This window comes from Microcebus murinus, chromosome 5 (genome assembly GCF_040939455.1).
Source record: "Microcebus murinus isolate Inina chromosome 5, M.murinus_Inina_mat1.0, whole genome shotgun sequence".
Taxonomy (NCBI): domain Eukaryota; kingdom Metazoa; phylum Chordata; class Mammalia; order Primates; family Cheirogaleidae; genus Microcebus; species Microcebus murinus.
In genome coordinates, this window is record NC_134108.1 from 11,628,677 (window position 1) to 11,646,656 (window position 17,980).

Sequence of the window (17,980 nt, forward strand, 5' to 3'; positions counted from 1 at the left end):
AGGATAGTTTACAAAATATACTATAATAAATTTACCTCCACATCTATTCATTGTAACAAGATTTTTTTCTGATTCAAGACTATAATAGTTATTAAATATAGTAACTATCTAATCTTGTGATATTTGAGATGAGATGGAAGGTTTGTGGTGAGCATTTAACTTTACTGGTTCCTCCTTAAAGCAAACATTAGTCTTTTTTTTTTGAGACAGAGTCTTGCTCTCTTGCCTGGGCCAGAGTGCTGTGGCATCAGCCTAGCTCACAGCAACCTCAAACTCCTGGGCTAAAGCGATCCTTCTGCCTCAGTCTCCCGAGTAGGTGGGACTACAAGCATGCACCACCATGCCTGGCTAATTTTTTTTCTTTTTCTGTTTTTAGTTGTTTGACTAATTTCTTTCTATTTTTAGTAGAGACGGGGTCTCGCTCTTGCTCAGGCTGGTCTCTGAACTCCTGAGCTCAAGCTATCCTCCTGCCTCGGCCTCCCAGAGTGCTAACATTATAGGTGTGAGCCACTAGGCCCAGCTAAACATTAGTCTTTATCCAGTCTTATCTTTTCTTAATCAACATTGCAACCAACCCTGTTGCACACCTAAATTTCCAAATCAGCACCCAAAATAAATAACTTTCTAACATTCTCAGGGTAAATATGAGGATAAGCAACTCTTTTTTATTCCCCTCAGTGTCCAAAGCTTTCTTTATACTTGTTATTATACAATATGTACACATTCAGATCTAACAGACCTAATAGCGTGATTTCTAGTACCAATAAAAATCCTACCATAACAAAATAATTTTGATATACAGTTATTTTCTACTGATTACTTGGCAAATCCATTTTTCACAGACAATGGAATGTTAAATATTAGTTCAAGTCAAATAACCACAATTCTGAATTAGTTGTGTGTGTGCATAAATGTTCAGTGTAATTCCAAAAACTTATTGTAGCAGTTTCTTTAACATCAATTGCTTCAATAAATTAAATAATAGGAAAATCAACTAAATCTTTGTACTCTGCTTAAGAAATTCTGAGAACAAGAAGGAACATGGATATTTTAATAATTAAACATTTAAATCTGAATTAACTAAAAGTAAATAACATAAAGCCATATACAGTTAAGCATTGCCAAACAACGGGCATACATTTTGAGAAATAATGCCTCGTGAAGTGATTTCGTTGTCCAGAGAATATCAAAGCATTAAACAGACCTATATAGTATAGCCTACTACATATGATAAAATCTATTGCTTCTACACTATAAACATGTACATCATGACACTGTACTGAATACTACAGGCAAGTGTAACACAATGGTGTTTGTGTATCTAAACACAAGAAAAGGCACAGTAAAAATATGGTATTATAATCTTAACAGGACCACGGTTGTATGTGTAGTCTGTTGTTGACTGAAACATTGTTATGTGGCATGTGACTATATTTAGACAATCTAAAGACTAACTGAAAACCAATATGGTAATGTATCTCTTAAAAAAAAAAAAATAGCAGCATACCTTGTCGTCCCCAGGGCAACGATATAAATTCTGGAAAGTGCTAATGATGTTATTACTAAATCTGGGCGCAAACACATCCTTTTCTTGACCAAACTGATGTCGGGATTGTCGCACAATAGAGTCAATAACATAAAGTCCAGGTACCTTGTATTCTGGTTTACACTGATGAAAAAAAGAAGAGTGAGAAGGGAAGGAAATGGAAAGGTAAAATTCTTGATAGAAAAACATCATCATAAATCTCACATAAACACAAAAACACTGCCCATGCTGAGGTAATGAATATTCAGACACTGACTATTCCACACTGTCTCGGTCTCTGGAATAGCATCTAAACAATCTATTTTGACTACTCATTCAGTTCAACTACCAGTCACCTAAATTCTAAAACAGTACTGAATTACTGGCTTGAATGACAAAAAACAAAATGATAAATAAGATATTGTAATTTAAAAAATTTAATTATTTTGAAAAGCTACATGAAAGGAAGAAGCAAACTCAGGAAAGAAGGGCTCTAGAAAAAGCATTGCCAACATGCCTTAGACTTCATCTGAAACATTTAACAAAAGAGTTTCTGTACTAAGAAAAGAACAAATACCAAATGGCAAATTATAACATTCTAAATATACCAAGAGAAAATTTTCAAGTTTTTTCTCAAATACCACATCTATGAGAGGTAAGACACTATTTTCAGCTACTCCACTAGCTCAGTGTTTCTCAACCATCTTATCTATTACCCATTTTGAGAAATACAAAAGTTCCCTACTTTCTCACCACAGGTTATCCCAGCCTAGGTAGTGAGGTGAGCACAATACAGAATCCTTTTACTACTAAGGGTACTGCTCCTATTTTGTCTCCATATTCAGAAGTATAAGAAAATCTGCTTCCCAAACACATGTTGATTAAAATATAATTATGGCTGTAAAACAGGTTCTACTTCCTAAAATATTTTAATAGTATTTCACCCAAAGTAGTTTCCTAGAAATTATATATGATACTAAATTAAAATCGCAATCTCCAGAAACCCTTCTTGGAAATCTAAGGCTGAGTATCAGTGAGAAAAGAATCCTCAACCCACCCACATAAAAGTTTCTAAATGGGATTTTCATCCAAGATAATGAATGATTTTCTGCACAGACTAGACATTTGATTTGTTCCTTAAAATCCTTATATCTAAAGATTTTTACATTATCCCTAACTTTTTAAGTTCCTTATCTCTAAGGTCTCTATTAAGTCAAGAAAATGAAGAAAATCTTTAACATCAATTCACAAATAGCTATTCTAGACTTCTAGCTGTTAAAGTGCTTCCAGTAGTTTATAAAAGGGGAATAATGTTGGTGTTTGGACATTAAAGTTTTAGGTTTAACCCAACGAAAGGATAAAAAAAGTCTCTCTTTAAAGTTATTGTTTCTGAAAATCTGCTGCCACCCCATCTGCAACTACTAAAAGTTGACATTATTATAATTAAAAAAAAAACAACAAAGTTAGAATGGCAAAAACAGGAGCATGTGGCTGTATCTGCAAAGGCAAAGCATGAATGATGCTAATGGTGGTATAAGGAACAGGGATGTGACACGGTGTCATACCTGACACCACATTAATTTTTCTTTTACCTGCACATAAAAATTTGGCTTAGGAGCCGCCAACATTTATGGGTTCCAGCAACAAAATCCTACAATTTCTAGCTTGTAGAGTTAGGCAAACTCTTACATCATGGGTTAGCTTAGGTATAAGCTACAATAAAAAGAAGTTTTTTTTCTTGGCTCAAAGATATAATTCTTTTATGCTATGCCATAGAAACACAATGAACTTTACACTTACCTTATACAAAAAATAAGATATGCAAAAGAGGTTATAACATTCACAGGTTAATTAGCAAATGTGATAAACCTTACTAGTACTAGGACCTGCTCTTAAAGCTTTCTCTCTAACTTCTAGCCATTTGTACCAAGATTCTGTTGCTATTCTTTTTATGTTGGCTATTTTTTGAATCTCCCAACCCCACCCCCAAACATGTTATAATGGTAACTATGGTTTTCTAATTATTCATCTTCCTAAACATTCTAATACTCTATATAAAATTGTGGCCCACTTCCCCCCTTACCCCTGTTTTAAAATAAAAATCACTGCTCTATCAATGGTTTTTTAACATTTTGGAAGCCTCCTTTAAGAGGTACACTCTCCAGGAAGTTCCCTAGTCCCTTTGAAGCCTATCCATGGTTCCCCATAGATGTCAATAACCTGCATTTACTATTCTAACATTTAACTCTTCATTATGCCAGATAATGACAAATTTCAATGGTATATTTTTACCACAGAATTGAACTAGGCTCTAGTATTATGCCATAGTACACATGGAAAAATGTTACAAGAATCAAATAAATTCACTTCTATATTTAAAGTTGTTGTTTAAAAGACAAAAAGAATATTTTATTGAATTATATACCAGGTAGATTCTAAATTTGCTTATACCCTCCCTATTCTACATGGAGCAACACTATAAGAAACAAATAAATTGATTGCGCTATTCAGTGAAAGAATGTTGTTTAAGTACCATGAGAGGAGGAATAATGTAGCCTCAGCATCCCCAATTGGCTTTTGTAAACAGCAAACCAGTATTAGTTGATAACGTAACACTGACTACACGCTAGATTATTTTTAGTTATAAAATTTGCAGTTCAAAGATCCTGCCAATTAAACAACTCTAAGAAATCATAGGCAGCCTTAAATACTTTCCTTAATAGTCACACAAAATGTTTCCCTAAGATTATGTTTCCTTTGTGTAAGATAATTATTATATACCCCATTTGAGAATTAATACTATGGGGTGCTCATAAAGCCTGAAAAGGTAGGATAATTTACATAAAATTCTCACTATGCAAATAAAAACCCATTACGGCCCAGACTTTCTGGGCATCCAATGTTTAAGTTTACTAAAGGTTCAGCAACCACTAATCATACAAAGGCTGTCCCCAGAATGTAACCAGCCATGTAATATGAAAAGTTATGAAAATTGTGGCTAGAGACTTTCTAGACAGCCCTTTTTTAATACTCTTAACTGAGCCTACAAGATCTTCACTGCTAATCTAAACAGCATTTCTTAAGGAAATAACAGTTAAGTACATAACACAGGTCAGAGATATTACTACAAAATAGGAAGAAGAATTAAGTGGAATTTTCTTTTATTAATAGAATGTCAAACACAACACTTTTATGTTATTTTAAAACTTGTGATAACTCAAGTTTTCTTCAGAAATTCCACAACAGCAATATCCATTTCCACAATATCTAAGCTGGAAGAGGATGATGGGGAATCACCAGCCCTCTTCTATTTGTACTCAGAAGGCCTTAGTAAGGAAGCAAGAGATGAAAGGTTATTTTGTCTTAAGGGATATGAAGTGTTCCTGAGAGATGGTGGGGGTAGGAATATGACTTCAAGTAAGAAAAAACTATTATCTCAGCTCCTCATGAAGCAAAGCTAAATAAATCCAAATTTAATACTCAGCTTAGTAAAATAGCTGAGATTGAACTAGACGTGAGAATACTGAATCTAGAGAAAACTAAAGGTAGTCATAAAGCAACCTAATATTTTTTTAGTTTTAATAAGAGGGATCTGTGCCAATCAATAGAAATTCATTCTATTTGATGAGTCTGTACGAGTTTAAAAACCATCTTCATGTTAAGTTTTAAAGCTGGCTGGAATTTAACTCTTTGAATAAAGGTGATTTATTAATGACTTTTTAAAATAAAATTTAAATTGATCCAAAGGTTGTGAGTTATTATTAAGCTGATTTAACATTGTCTCTCCCCACAACCACGCTTGACTAACAAAAATAAAATAAAATAAAATAAACTTTAAGACTAAAGAAATTAGAAAAATTTAAATCCAACAATACCAAGTGTTGGCAAAGATAAGGAACACACAAATTCATACATTGCTAGTGTGAGTGTAAATTAGTACAACCATATGAAACTAATTTAGCATTATCCAAGTTGAAGAAATGCATACCCTATCATCAGCAATTCCACTCCTACAGATATGCAAGCTGCACCAGCATACAGATTACCTTACATATGTATTACATTGTTCACAGCAATACTGTTCGAGAATTCCAAACACTAGAAAACATACACACAATATCAACAGTAGAATGAACAAGCTGCAGTTTATTCACATAATGGAATACATGGAACAATGAATAGTAACAAATACTGGTACTCACAATAGGGAAGAATCCTAAACATACAATGTTGAGTGAAAGAACTGTACACAAAGGAATACATATTACAGGTATCTATTATGTAAAATTAAAAAGTACATTAAGCTACTTTAAGAATTCATCTCGTAAAGTAAAACTATAATACCAAGCAAGGACATGACTAACATAAATGTCAAACTATAGTTAGTTGGATAGGGGACGTGCAGGATAAGATCAGGCACTTGGGAGGTGTGGACTTCACAATTCTATTTCTTGAAATGAGTGGGAGTCACACAGGTCTTCTCTTGATAAGAATTTATCTATATATAGTGTTTTGTGTACTTTTCTGTGTATGTACATGTATATTTGACAATAAAAAGAAATGCAGTCATCACTCAGTATCCATAGGGACTGGTTCCCGAACCATCACAGATACCAAAATCCAAGGATGCTCAGGTTCCTTATTATACAAAATGGGTAGTATCTGCACATCACCTACACACATCATCCCATATACTTCAAATCATTTCTAGATTACTTATACCTAATACAAGGCCTACACATCACATCATTTGCATGGATTCAATGTAGTACTTGGCATATGGCAAATTCAAGTTTTGGTATTTGGAGCATTGTGGAATTTTTTCTTTCAAATATTTTTAATGCCAGTAGGTGGAATTCACAGATATGGAGAGCCAGCTGACTATAATTATATAAATATCTGTGCCTTCTCAAATAAAATAAAACAGGCAAAGTTTCTCCTATCATAATAAATAAGGTCTGATAAGCTCAACATATATTTGAAATGTAAATATAAGGAGTTGTAAAGCTTAGAATTGATCTAAAATATTAATTTTAAGGCAGAGGAACTTTAGTAAAAACTACATACAGAAAGTGAGAATTTGGAAATAAACTCCTTTCAGACTATTTGTGCTGAGTGATAAAATTTTTGTGTACTCCATCCCTAAGGGTAAAACTGTACTTGTGATAAAAGTGCAGTTATAGGATACTGCACTTTATATGAAAGTATGTGTATATGTACATATATTAATAGACCTCTATAAAACACAACACCAGAGCTAAGTAAATATAACAGCCATCTTTAAATATGGACTCTATTCTTCCTCTGAGAAAATATCAAAGAGCAGAAAAAAATATACCAGAAGATGACCAACTGTTTCAGCTAGTACAAATGTTAGTTCTAAAATTTACCTTATTATAAAATTTCCTAATAGCTGTTTGTCACTCTGGCCTTTGCTTCTGTCTTATAAAAGTAACATCAGCCTATAAAGTAATTTCTGGCAAAAATAATTAGGACAAATGCCAGAGGCCAGAGATTCTTTCAAAAGTTTTCCTGGCCTACAGGGTATCATCGTTATTATTAATTTTTTATTACCATGACTCATTATTCTATAAATCTTTCATGACTGAAACATAGAATCACAGATAACACATTACCAAACTGCACCCATGTTTCCCCCATACTTGCACTATGTGTTTATGGTGTGTGAAAGGACTATAAAATGGTATATCCCCTATACAGAAGATCCCAAAGGCAATCATGATAACAAAAATAAATAAATGGGACCTGATTAAATTTAAAAGCGTCTGCACAGCCAAGGAAACAATCAAAAGAGCACATAGACAACCTACAGAATGGGAGAAAATATCTGCATGCTATACATCCAATTAAGGACTAATAACCAGAATCTACATAGAACTCAAGCAAATCAGCAAGAAAACATCAAATAATCCCATTAAAAAGTGGGCAAAAGACATGAACAGAAGCTTTTCAAAAGAAGACAATGGCCAATAAACATGAAAAAATGCTCACCGACTCTAATCATCAGGGAAATACAAATCAAAACCACAATGAGATATCACCTAACCCCAGTGAGAATGGCTTTTATCAAAAAGTCCCAAAACAGGCCGGGCGCGGTGGCTCACGCCTGTAATCCTAGCTCTCTGGGAGGCCGAGGCGGGCGGATTGCTCGAGGTCGGGAGTTCGAAACCAGCCTGAGCAAGAGCGAGACCCCGTCTCTACTATAAATAGAAAGAAACTAATTGGCCAACTAATATATATAGAAAAAATTAGCCAGGCATGGTGGCTCATGCCTGTAGTCCCAGCTACTTGGGAGGCTGAGACATAAGGATCGCTTGAGCCCAGGAGTTTGAGGTTGCTGTGAGCTAGGCTGACGCCACGGCACTCACTCTAGCCTAGGCAACAAAGCGAGACTCTGTCTCAAAAAAAAAAAAAAAAAAAAGTCCCAAAACAACAGATGATGGTGTGGATGCAGAGAGAAAGGAATAGTTATACACTATTGATGGGAATGCAAACTTGTTCAACCCCCTATGGAAAGTAATTATGGAGATACTTCAAAGAACTAAAAGTAAACCTACCATCTGACCCAGCAATCCCAATACTGGATATTTACCCAAAGGAAAAAAAAAAGACATTTTATAAAAAAGACACTTGCACTTGAATGTTTATAGCAGCACAATTTACAATTGCAAAGATGTGGAAACGATCCAAGTGCCCAACAATACATGAGTGGATTAATGTGGTATATGTATACCACAGAGTATTACTCAGACATTTAAAAAATGGTAAACTAATACCTTTTGTAACTATGTGGATGGAACTGGAGACCATCCTCCTAAGTGAAGTATAGCAAGAATAGTCACTATGTAGTCACTATTAAATTGGAACTAAATGATCAACACTCATGTGTACATATAGTAGTAAAATTCAATGGAAATCAAGTGGGAGGGTGCTGGGTTAATTCATACCTAATGGATACAATGTACACTATCTGGGTGATGGACACACTTATAACTTTGATTCAAACTGTGCAAAAGTAATTCATGTAACCAAAACATTTGTACCCCTGTAATATTCTGAAATTTAAAAAAAAAAAAGGTACAACCCTTCTGTAAAATAGTTTGGCAGTTTCTTATAAAACAAAAACATGCACTCACTATCCACTATCCCGGAGAAATGAAAACTTACATTCAGGTAATATGTTGTACACAAATGTTACTATTGCTTTATTTTTAATAGCCGAAAGCTGGAAATAACCCAGAAGACCCCCAATGTGTAAACAGTTAATCTGTGGCACCTTCATATCATGGAATACTATTCAGAAATAAAAAAGAAGGAACTATTGGATACATGCAACAACTAGGCTAGATCTTAAGGAACTCTGCTGAGCAAAACAAGCCAATCTCAAAAGGCCACATACTGTATGATTCCATTTACATAACATTCTTGAAATGCAGAATTATAGAAAGAGGACAGATTTGTGACTGCCAGGCATTAGAAATGGGAGGAGCAGAAGAGTTGAATGTGGAGTATGACTACAGAAATACGATGAATCATTGTGGTGAAGGAACTATTCTGTCTCTTGACTACAGCGTTTATATACATGTGATTAAACTGCACAGAACTAAATATGCCACATGCAAATGAATACATGTAAAACTAGTAAAATATGAATAAGGTTCGTATGTCAATTAGGTGACTGTTATCAATGCCTTGGTTGTGGTATTTTGCTACAACTATACAAGGGGGTAACTGAGTGAAGGATATATGGCATCTCTGTTTTGTTATGATTTATTCCTATTGATTCAATTACATGTGAATCTACAATTATCTCAAAATTAAAAGTTTAAAAATATTCATATACAACTTACTTCAACCATTAAAGAAATCCATTGCTGAATCTCAGATATAAGCATGGGTAGAGGCAAAGCATTTAAATCTTTCCTCAGACACTGACTTGAGTCTTCAGACTGACTCTACTACAATCATCTCACAGTAGAATAACTCTGTTCACTCCAGGTCTTCCTAACATTCTGAAATATTTTATTAAAATTACCCCAACCTGAAATTAAATCAATCAAAAACATTTATCCACAAATTTATATTTATCCTTTAACCTCCTACTACTCAAATTGTGATTTCTGAAGGAATGGGAAAGGCATCATCTAGGAACTGTTACAAATACAGAATCACAGGCTCCTCCACAGAGTCAGAATCTGCATTTTAACAAGATCCCCCTTATAATTCCTACTCATACTCATAATATGTTATGAGTAGGAATATGCCGTTTGAGGCACAGCTTTAGACATTTTTTTAAATTTTTTAATTTTTAAATTTTTTAAAAAGACTTTTAAAAGCTTTAGATAAATGAAATTTTCCAATCACTAACATTTTTATAGTTTGATTTACCTAAAAGACAGTATACTTGTTATTTTACTACCCATGTCTTAGCCTCAATTTACTTAAACTACTTAATCTCAAAATATGTCTTACGAATACTGTACTTTACATATTGTGAAAACAAGAATTTTTAAAAAATCATGAATTACATAAATTAACTGAGCTAGTTTAGTGACACAAAAATCTCACTTTGAATCTTGCACCCTTCTCTCAATCAACTCTTTTTATTCAAAAACCACACTGCAACCTTACTAAATCCTTAATATCAAATACTTCTGGTCCTCGAACTGGCTCTGCTTATATCTAGGCACGTGAACATGGGCAGAATACAAACCTAAGTACAATTACAGTAAAACAGAGGTTTCCTACAGTAACATTTTTTTAAGTTATAAGTCTTATGTACTCCTGCCAAAAACTGTGGCATCCAAAGGGTGTTGATTACAAAACAGAGGGCAAAGAACTATAATCTAGTTACTTTGACTCTGGTTACAAAAGCACTACTAAATATACACAATACAGTCACTTTCAACTTTATCTCTCTCTGGAAAAATGGAACTGCAGGTCTATATAATAAAATGTAACAATATTTAATGTCCTAATGGATCAGAAAAAAGGAAATCAGCAGAAGAGAAATGGTGGCAGTCAGTATTTTATCCACACCTTATCTAAAAAGAGAGCCACTCTATAGGCATATAGCTAAAATGACAAGTAACAATTTCCTTAAAGGCTTTACAAAGCCATAGGTTTCTAATCCCATTAAAAATCAATCATATAGACACTTTTTTTTCAAGGGACAGATGCTCATTATGGCAATGCAAATTTAACAACAACAACAAAGAAACCTACCTGAAAGCTATTGTTTTTATAATTATCCAAAAGACACTTTCATTTTATTTCTTAATTAGAAAATAAAATAACTGGAACCACTTCTTAACATTCCATCAAAACAACTTAAACTTGGGTATTTGACTTAAAGAAGAACACAGACATTAATATATAATTACAGTATAATTAGCATATATATGGAAAATTATATACTTACTTTCTGAATAAACTTCTCTACACTCTGTACCACATGTTTATAGAACTAAAAGAGAAATCAAATGAATATGATTTTAGAATTAATTTGAATAGATTAGAACTGCCTGCTAACCATAGGGTTTTAACATAGCTCCAACGGTCTACCAAAACAATAACTTTTAATCAAGAATTTTCAGAGAAACATTCGTGTCAATCACCCCATTCACAAGCAACTTGCTGTCCCATATAATCAGTAAAGGGTTTCTATGAAGTACATACATAGTCAGATATAAAAGAATTCTATCAAAGTCTTATGAAAGAATACTTTCACAAATAGTTGTATTGACAGCAAAATACTTGTCATAAGTAAACTGGCAGTTGCATATTCTTAGTTTAACAGAAGGAAAAGGATTTTTTTATGGTAAAATTTTATCAGTTAAATCAAGGGTAGTAGCAGAAAAATCAAATGACTCTGCAACAAATAGCATTAAGAAATGTATGTAAATGGAGTTGTTTTCAACTTCATTTATCTTCCACTTCTGGAAAATGAAGTGCAGGCATATATAAGGTGCAGAAATGTATAAAATCCTAATGGACCAGACAAAAATGACTTAGCAAAAAAGAAGTGAGCATATGGATTAAAAATTAGTAATCTGCTATCAATTGTAACAAAACTTAGAAGATTTAATTCATAAAATATAACAGTATGAATAAACCTAAAAAATAGAAATTATAAATTTAACAAAGTATCTAGAATTTGTGTCTAATAAATTTTAATACCTCAATGGCAATACCATAGTTAGCATATTTCTGTTTAAAGAACTAAGCTGAATTGTGCTTCTATCTATTCTCATGAATTATGCTTTTTAAGGGGCAGACACTACCTCGGACTGAAGAAATACAACATTCAACTAAATTGCAGCATAAAATCCAATATATATAAAATCAAAAACAGGCTGGGCATGGTGGCTCATGCCTATAATCCCAGCACTTTGGGAAGCCGAGGCAGGATGACTGCTTGAGCCCAGGAGTTTGAGACCAGCCTGCGCAACACAGCAAGACCTTCACTCTACAAAAATTTTAAAAATTAGCTGAGCATGGTGGCTGGCATATGCCACCTGTCCTAGCTACTTGGGAGGCTGAGGCAGATGGATCACTTGAGCCCAAGAGTTTGAGATTACAGTGAGCTACCAGAGTGCTGCTCACTGCATTACAGCCAGGGTGGCAGAGGGAGACCCTGTCTCTCTTATTCATTCATTTTTACATACATACATAATAAAAAACATCATTAACTCAAATTCACCAAATCAAAACCTGCAAGTTTAAGTCTGGTTAAAGTTTACTTACTATAAAGCATCAGTTTACTCAACAGTTTAAGTTACCCAAGTAAAAAAGCTAAAACTACTACTTGAGTTATTAGGCACATTATAGGCACCTAAACATTTAAAATCAATATACAAAATATTAAATAATTACATACTGAATGAATAGAACAACTCTTCAGGAAGATACTTTGACAGTATTTTCTGCGTCTAGTTGCTATATATAATTAGAATAAAACCACTTACTAAACTTTATTCAGAGTTCATGAATTCTCATAGGACTTCTTCCACAATGTTATCCGTGAGTTTTGCTAACAGTGTGCAATGTTGACAAGCACTCATTAAGGTAATTATTTCTCTAAACACTGATAAAAAGCAATGACTTACCTCAAAATGAAACACAGTATCATTTAAATCCAACTGAAAAGCTAGCTAAAATCTCAGGTTATGTATGTACTAAATGAAATTGTAAATAATATAGTACTTGGGGTTGAATATGATTTTTAAAGAAGAAAACTAAAAAAATAAAATAATACAGTGCTGAAAAACAATTGGTTTAGATTCTTCAAAAATGTCAATGTCATGGGAAAAAAACAGCTGGGTAAAAGGACAAATGAGTATAATGAGTGATCTTGACTGGATCCTAAAAAAGCAGTGGTGCATGGGACAGCTACTAGAGTCAATACTGCCAACAAATGTTGAAATGTAGGGATGAATTGTATAACAGATGATAATTATATGAAAGTGAAATTTCTTGCATGTGATTTTGTGCATTATGGTTACTTAGAAAAATGTCTTTGTTCCCATGAGATTCAAATTAAATATGTAAGGAATAAGTACTATTATAAATGAAGACTAAAATTAACTCTCAAATGATTCAGCCAAAAAAATGAGAATAGTGTGTGGGCCTGCACGTGAACAGAAATAAAGCAAATGTAGCAAAATGTTAACAATTAGCAAATTTTAAGGGAAAAATATGTGATGCTCTCAAAATATTTTACAACTTGTTTAAATTTTTTCAAAATTAAGAAAATAATAAAAACTGTACAGTGTATCACAATAATTAAAAGTTAGACTTTAAAAAAAAAAAAAACACTGCCGGGCGCGGTGGCTCACGCCTGTAATCCTAGCTCTCTGGGAGGCGGAGGCGGGCGGATTGCTCGAGGTCAGGAGTTCAAAACCAGCCTGAGCGAGACCCTGTCTCTACTATAAAAATGGAAAAAAATTAAATGGCCAACTAATATATATATAGAAAAAAATTAGCCGGGCATGGTGGCACATGCCTGTAGTCCCAGCTACTCGGGAGGCTGAGGCAGTAGGATTGCTTGAGCCCAGGAGTTTGAGGTTGCTGTGAGCTAGGCTGACGCCACGGCACTCACTCTAGCCTAGGCAACAAAGTGAGACTCTGTCTCAAAAAAAAAAAAAAAAAAAACCACATTTACTCTTCTTAGCACTTTTTTTTCTTTGAGACAGTCTTTCGCTATGTTGCCCAGGCTAGCTCTGGGCTAAAGCAGCCCTCCCACATCAGCCTCCTAAGCAGCTAGGACTGTGCCACCACACCCAAAGAGGTAGGCTCTTGAGTGACAGAAACCTGGATTCAAATTCTAGCTGTATTCACCCCTACTATTGTGAAGTATTTAATTTCTTAGTCCTTTCTGACATCTAAAAACAGGAAATAATGTTAGCACCTACACCTCAGTAAGTCCTTCAGTGAAAAATGTATTCTTCTCAACAAGTTATGTAAAATGCATCAACTACTAATATTCACAGAATAAAAACAATTATACATGTTTGCATACCCTCACATGGTCATGATCATTAGATTCAGATCATAATGCAGAATACTACAGATAAGAAAGTGTAAGACAATAAACTTATTCTATATTAAGCTCATAGATACCCTGAAAAATTACTTCTTTGAAGAATTTTCTGCCTTAAATGTGGCTATGTGTCACTGAACTTCTCTTTGATTTTCTGCATGTTAGGTATAGGGATTTTAACTACAATGATGTCAGATATTTACTACAAGTCTGAAAACTAAGCTTTGGCCATTAGAAAACTGTAAAATCAACTAATTACCTAAATTTTCTCCCAGTAACAATTACTAGTAAGTAGGAATTTGTTAAATTTAATACATTACTGATATTCAAAAGACAATTTAAATAGCTGGTGCCTCTGGTTATGCTTATGCTTAATTTAGAGTAGGAAAACATATCACTAAATATTCATAGGTTAATACCTACTTAGTTAGAAATAAGCACTTATTCATTCTCAATTTTAACAGCCCTACTAAAGCAAGAGTCTTAGCCCTGGGGATAAGAATGTCTTGGGAAAATGGCTGTGACTAACTTCAAAGGGTCCTTGAGCCAAGGAATTCTATGTAAAGTTTTGTGCATATGTGTGTTTCTCTGGAGAGGATCCAACCCTTTCCTGAGATTTTCAGAAGTATCCATGAGTCAACAGAGGTTCAAAACCAACTGTATTAGAGCAATGGCTTAATGTCTATGGTATTTTCCCACAGTTCATATATCTTATGTACAGCGAGGCCCAACTATTCTCCATAATGGTCCATTTTCAAATCTATAATAGATTTAATAAGGAAGAACATTAATATATTAATATTTAGAAACCTTTTACCAACTTGTGTTTCAAGATTCCGCAAAGTCAATGTGACAAAAACAGTGTTAAAAACACTCTCCTCAATGTGGATATGTCCAAAATATTGCCTAAGAAAGGTAAGGAAAAATTATTCCTTCAAAGTTTATGGAAAAATATTTATCAAAGGTATCTATCTCTAGGTGGGAGAGTTTGCAGGTGATAAATTTTCTTTTTTATGTTTTTCCACAATGATCATGTATTAACACTATAAAGCAGAAAAGAATATATAATCTATAAAATTTTTCCCCCACACACAAAATATTAGTGTAGTATTTTCTTTTGAAACACAAGAGTAAAATTTATTACTCACCTTAATAGCTTTGATGGCTGCCTTAGTAATTTGGGTCATTTTCGCTTTAGAAATGGGTGGTTTATAGTCATTCAGGGAATACAACTGATGAAAAAGAAGAACAAATTTTAAATACAGCAAAAGTGTCTCCAAGCAATTACATGAAACTATTAAACATTTCCAGTTTTATATTCTCAATAAAATCAAACTGCTGCTTTTCTTTTAAAATCGAGCTCAACATCTATAGCCATCAGGGAAATGCATATCAAAACTATAATGAGCTATCAGTTAACAGTTACTTGCCTGTAATAAAAAAGACAGGATATCAAGTGTTAGCAAGAATGTGGAGAAACTGGAACTATTACACACTGCTGGTGGCAATGTAAAATGGCGTAGCTTTGGAAAACTGTTGGACAGTTCCTCAAAAAATTAAACAGTTAACATATGACCCAGCCAACTCCACCCCTAGGTATATACCCAAGAGAATCAAGAACATAATTCAAGTAAAAATCTATACATGAATGTTCACTATAGCATTATTCATTCAAAATTCATAAAAAAGGAAAAACAATCCAAAAGTCCATCAACGAATGGATAACTAAATGTGCTGTATCTGTTTAATGAAATATGAGCCATAAAAAGGAATGAAGTACTGATACACATTACCACATGACCGAACCTCAAAAACATTATGCTAAGTTAAAAAAGCCAGATTAAAAAGACCACGTATTATATGATTCCATTTATATAAAATATCCAGAAAAAGTAAATCTATTGATGGTTGTGCAGGGCTGAGATGGTTGGGGAGAAACAAGGAATGACAACTAATGAGTAGTATTCAGTGTTTTTGTTTGAATAAGGAAAATATTCTAAAATTGACTGTGGTGATGATTGTACAACTCTGTAAATATAGTAAAAACCACTGAATTGTACACTTTAAATTGGCTGATTTTATGGTATGTATCTCAATAAAAACTGCTTTTAAAAATCAAGGGATCTAACAATAATCCCACCCATCTTTGTTTTGAAATTTCTCATAGAAGCAAAGGAAAATAATAGTGCCTGGAAAACAGTGAAAGACAAGGTGGAGGAATTAGGCAACAGACAAGTAACTAAGCTTAAATGAATACTGATTTTAAAAATCCAGTGTATTCACTGATGCTAAGATTTTTAACAATTATAAGATATTAACCAGAAGTCTGGAAACTAAGCTTTAGCCATTAGAACACTGCAAAAACAATTTGAACAGGCTTAAATAACAACTCAAAAAGAATTTGTTAGTTAACCAACTAGAAATTTGGGGAGTCCTCTATAGCTTTTATTCCAGCATCTCTTATAACATATCCATCACTGAATTCTATTCATGCTTATCCTTTATTATCTCTGGAATTTACTCAGTTTTCTCCTGTATTTTTTTCCTCTTCCTTTTCTAACCACAATGATCAGTCTAAATTACCTTTATCTCTCACCTACAGAATACCTAAATAAATGTGGCATGTTCTATACCACATTGATAGCTATCTTTCCAAAACCTAATCTGATCCGGAGACTAACTGACACCCAACCACTCCCACAACCCCTTTAGAATGGTCAACGACTCCTCACTCTTTGTATTAAAAAAACACAAAAAATCTGTATATATAAGACCTTGCCTGGTCTGACTCCTGTCTAACTTTCCAGACTCATTACACACCATGCACCCAGACCTCTGCTGCAGACACACAATGATCTTTTTTTCAGCTCCCTGCCATACCACCTTTAAGATGAGGCTTATTTCCTCTATTTGGACCACTCTCCACTAGGGCCTCCCCACTATAATGTGTACTCATCCACCTGAATTAAAGCATCATCTAATGAGGGAAGGTTTCCCTATTTCCCCAACCAGCTCAATATCTGCCCCCCTTTTATGCTTTCACTGTATATCATTCACCTTTGAAACATTAATTGCAGTAATCTGACATTTACTTGTATGATTGTTTAACTAATACTTGATTTTTAAAAAGGACCATCCTAGCCTGAGCAACATGGCAAGACCCTGTTCCTACAAAAGAGAAATAGAAAAATTAGCCGGGTATGGTGGTACATGCCTGTAGTCCCAGCTACTCAGGAAGCTGAGGCCAGAGGATTGCTTGAGCCCAGAAGTGTAAGGTTGCAGTGAGCTACACTCTAGCTTGGGGAACAGACAGAGACCCTGTCTCAAAAAAAAGTACTGTCACAGACTGATAGTCATTAAAAGACAAAGGATGTAAGCTACTTTAATGAAATTTAATAAGAAGTTAATTGTATACCAGCAGCTGTCCAAGCTGAAATCAATCCTGGTAGAAGTGCAAACATCCTTAAGTTCCCACACAGGTACCCATATGTTCATGATATTGCCTAACTAAGATTAGGATTCCATCGGATACTTTTTAAGAACTCTTTAAGATTCTTAAGCTCTTAAACTAACTCAAATTTAGATCTCTGTCAAACTCACAGGAAATTTTACTACTCCCTGTTTTAGAAAAAGCTACATGAATGCCAGTCTTCTCATCAGGTGCAAAATAATGTTAAGATAAACCACAGTGTTCACAGCAAACCATGTAAAGCAAAGGTCAATTTCCCAGAATTTCTTAGCAGGCCCATCTGAAATTCACACCTACCCTCTTACTAGAGAATAAGCTCTAAGAATACAAACCCTGTCTTTTTTAGATGTTTTTTCCTTTTCTTCAAATTGTATCCTCAGTGCAAACAGAGAATAGTATTTATTAAGGAAGAATTAAACATATG

General features: G+C 34.0%; 1 protein-coding gene across 7 annotated transcripts in view; it reads right to left on the bottom strand.

The window, feature by feature from the left end:
- The window catches only part of SCAF8 (SR-related CTD associated factor 8), a 185,990-nt gene that overhangs the window by 137,562 nt on the left and 30,448 nt on the right, over window positions 1-17,980 (bottom strand). For all 7 annotated transcript variants that reach the window (XM_012759849.3, XM_012759847.3, XM_012759850.3 and 4 more), the window contains 3 exons: window positions 15,236-15,319; window positions 10,968-11,012; window positions 1,508-1,669 (listed from right to left, as the gene is read on the bottom strand). In XM_012759849.3, the coding sequence (XP_012615303.2) occupies window positions 1,508-1,669; window positions 10,968-11,012; window positions 15,236-15,319 (291 nt within the window). The remainder of the gene's footprint in view (window positions 1-1,507; window positions 1,670-10,967; window positions 11,013-15,235; window positions 15,320-17,980) is intronic.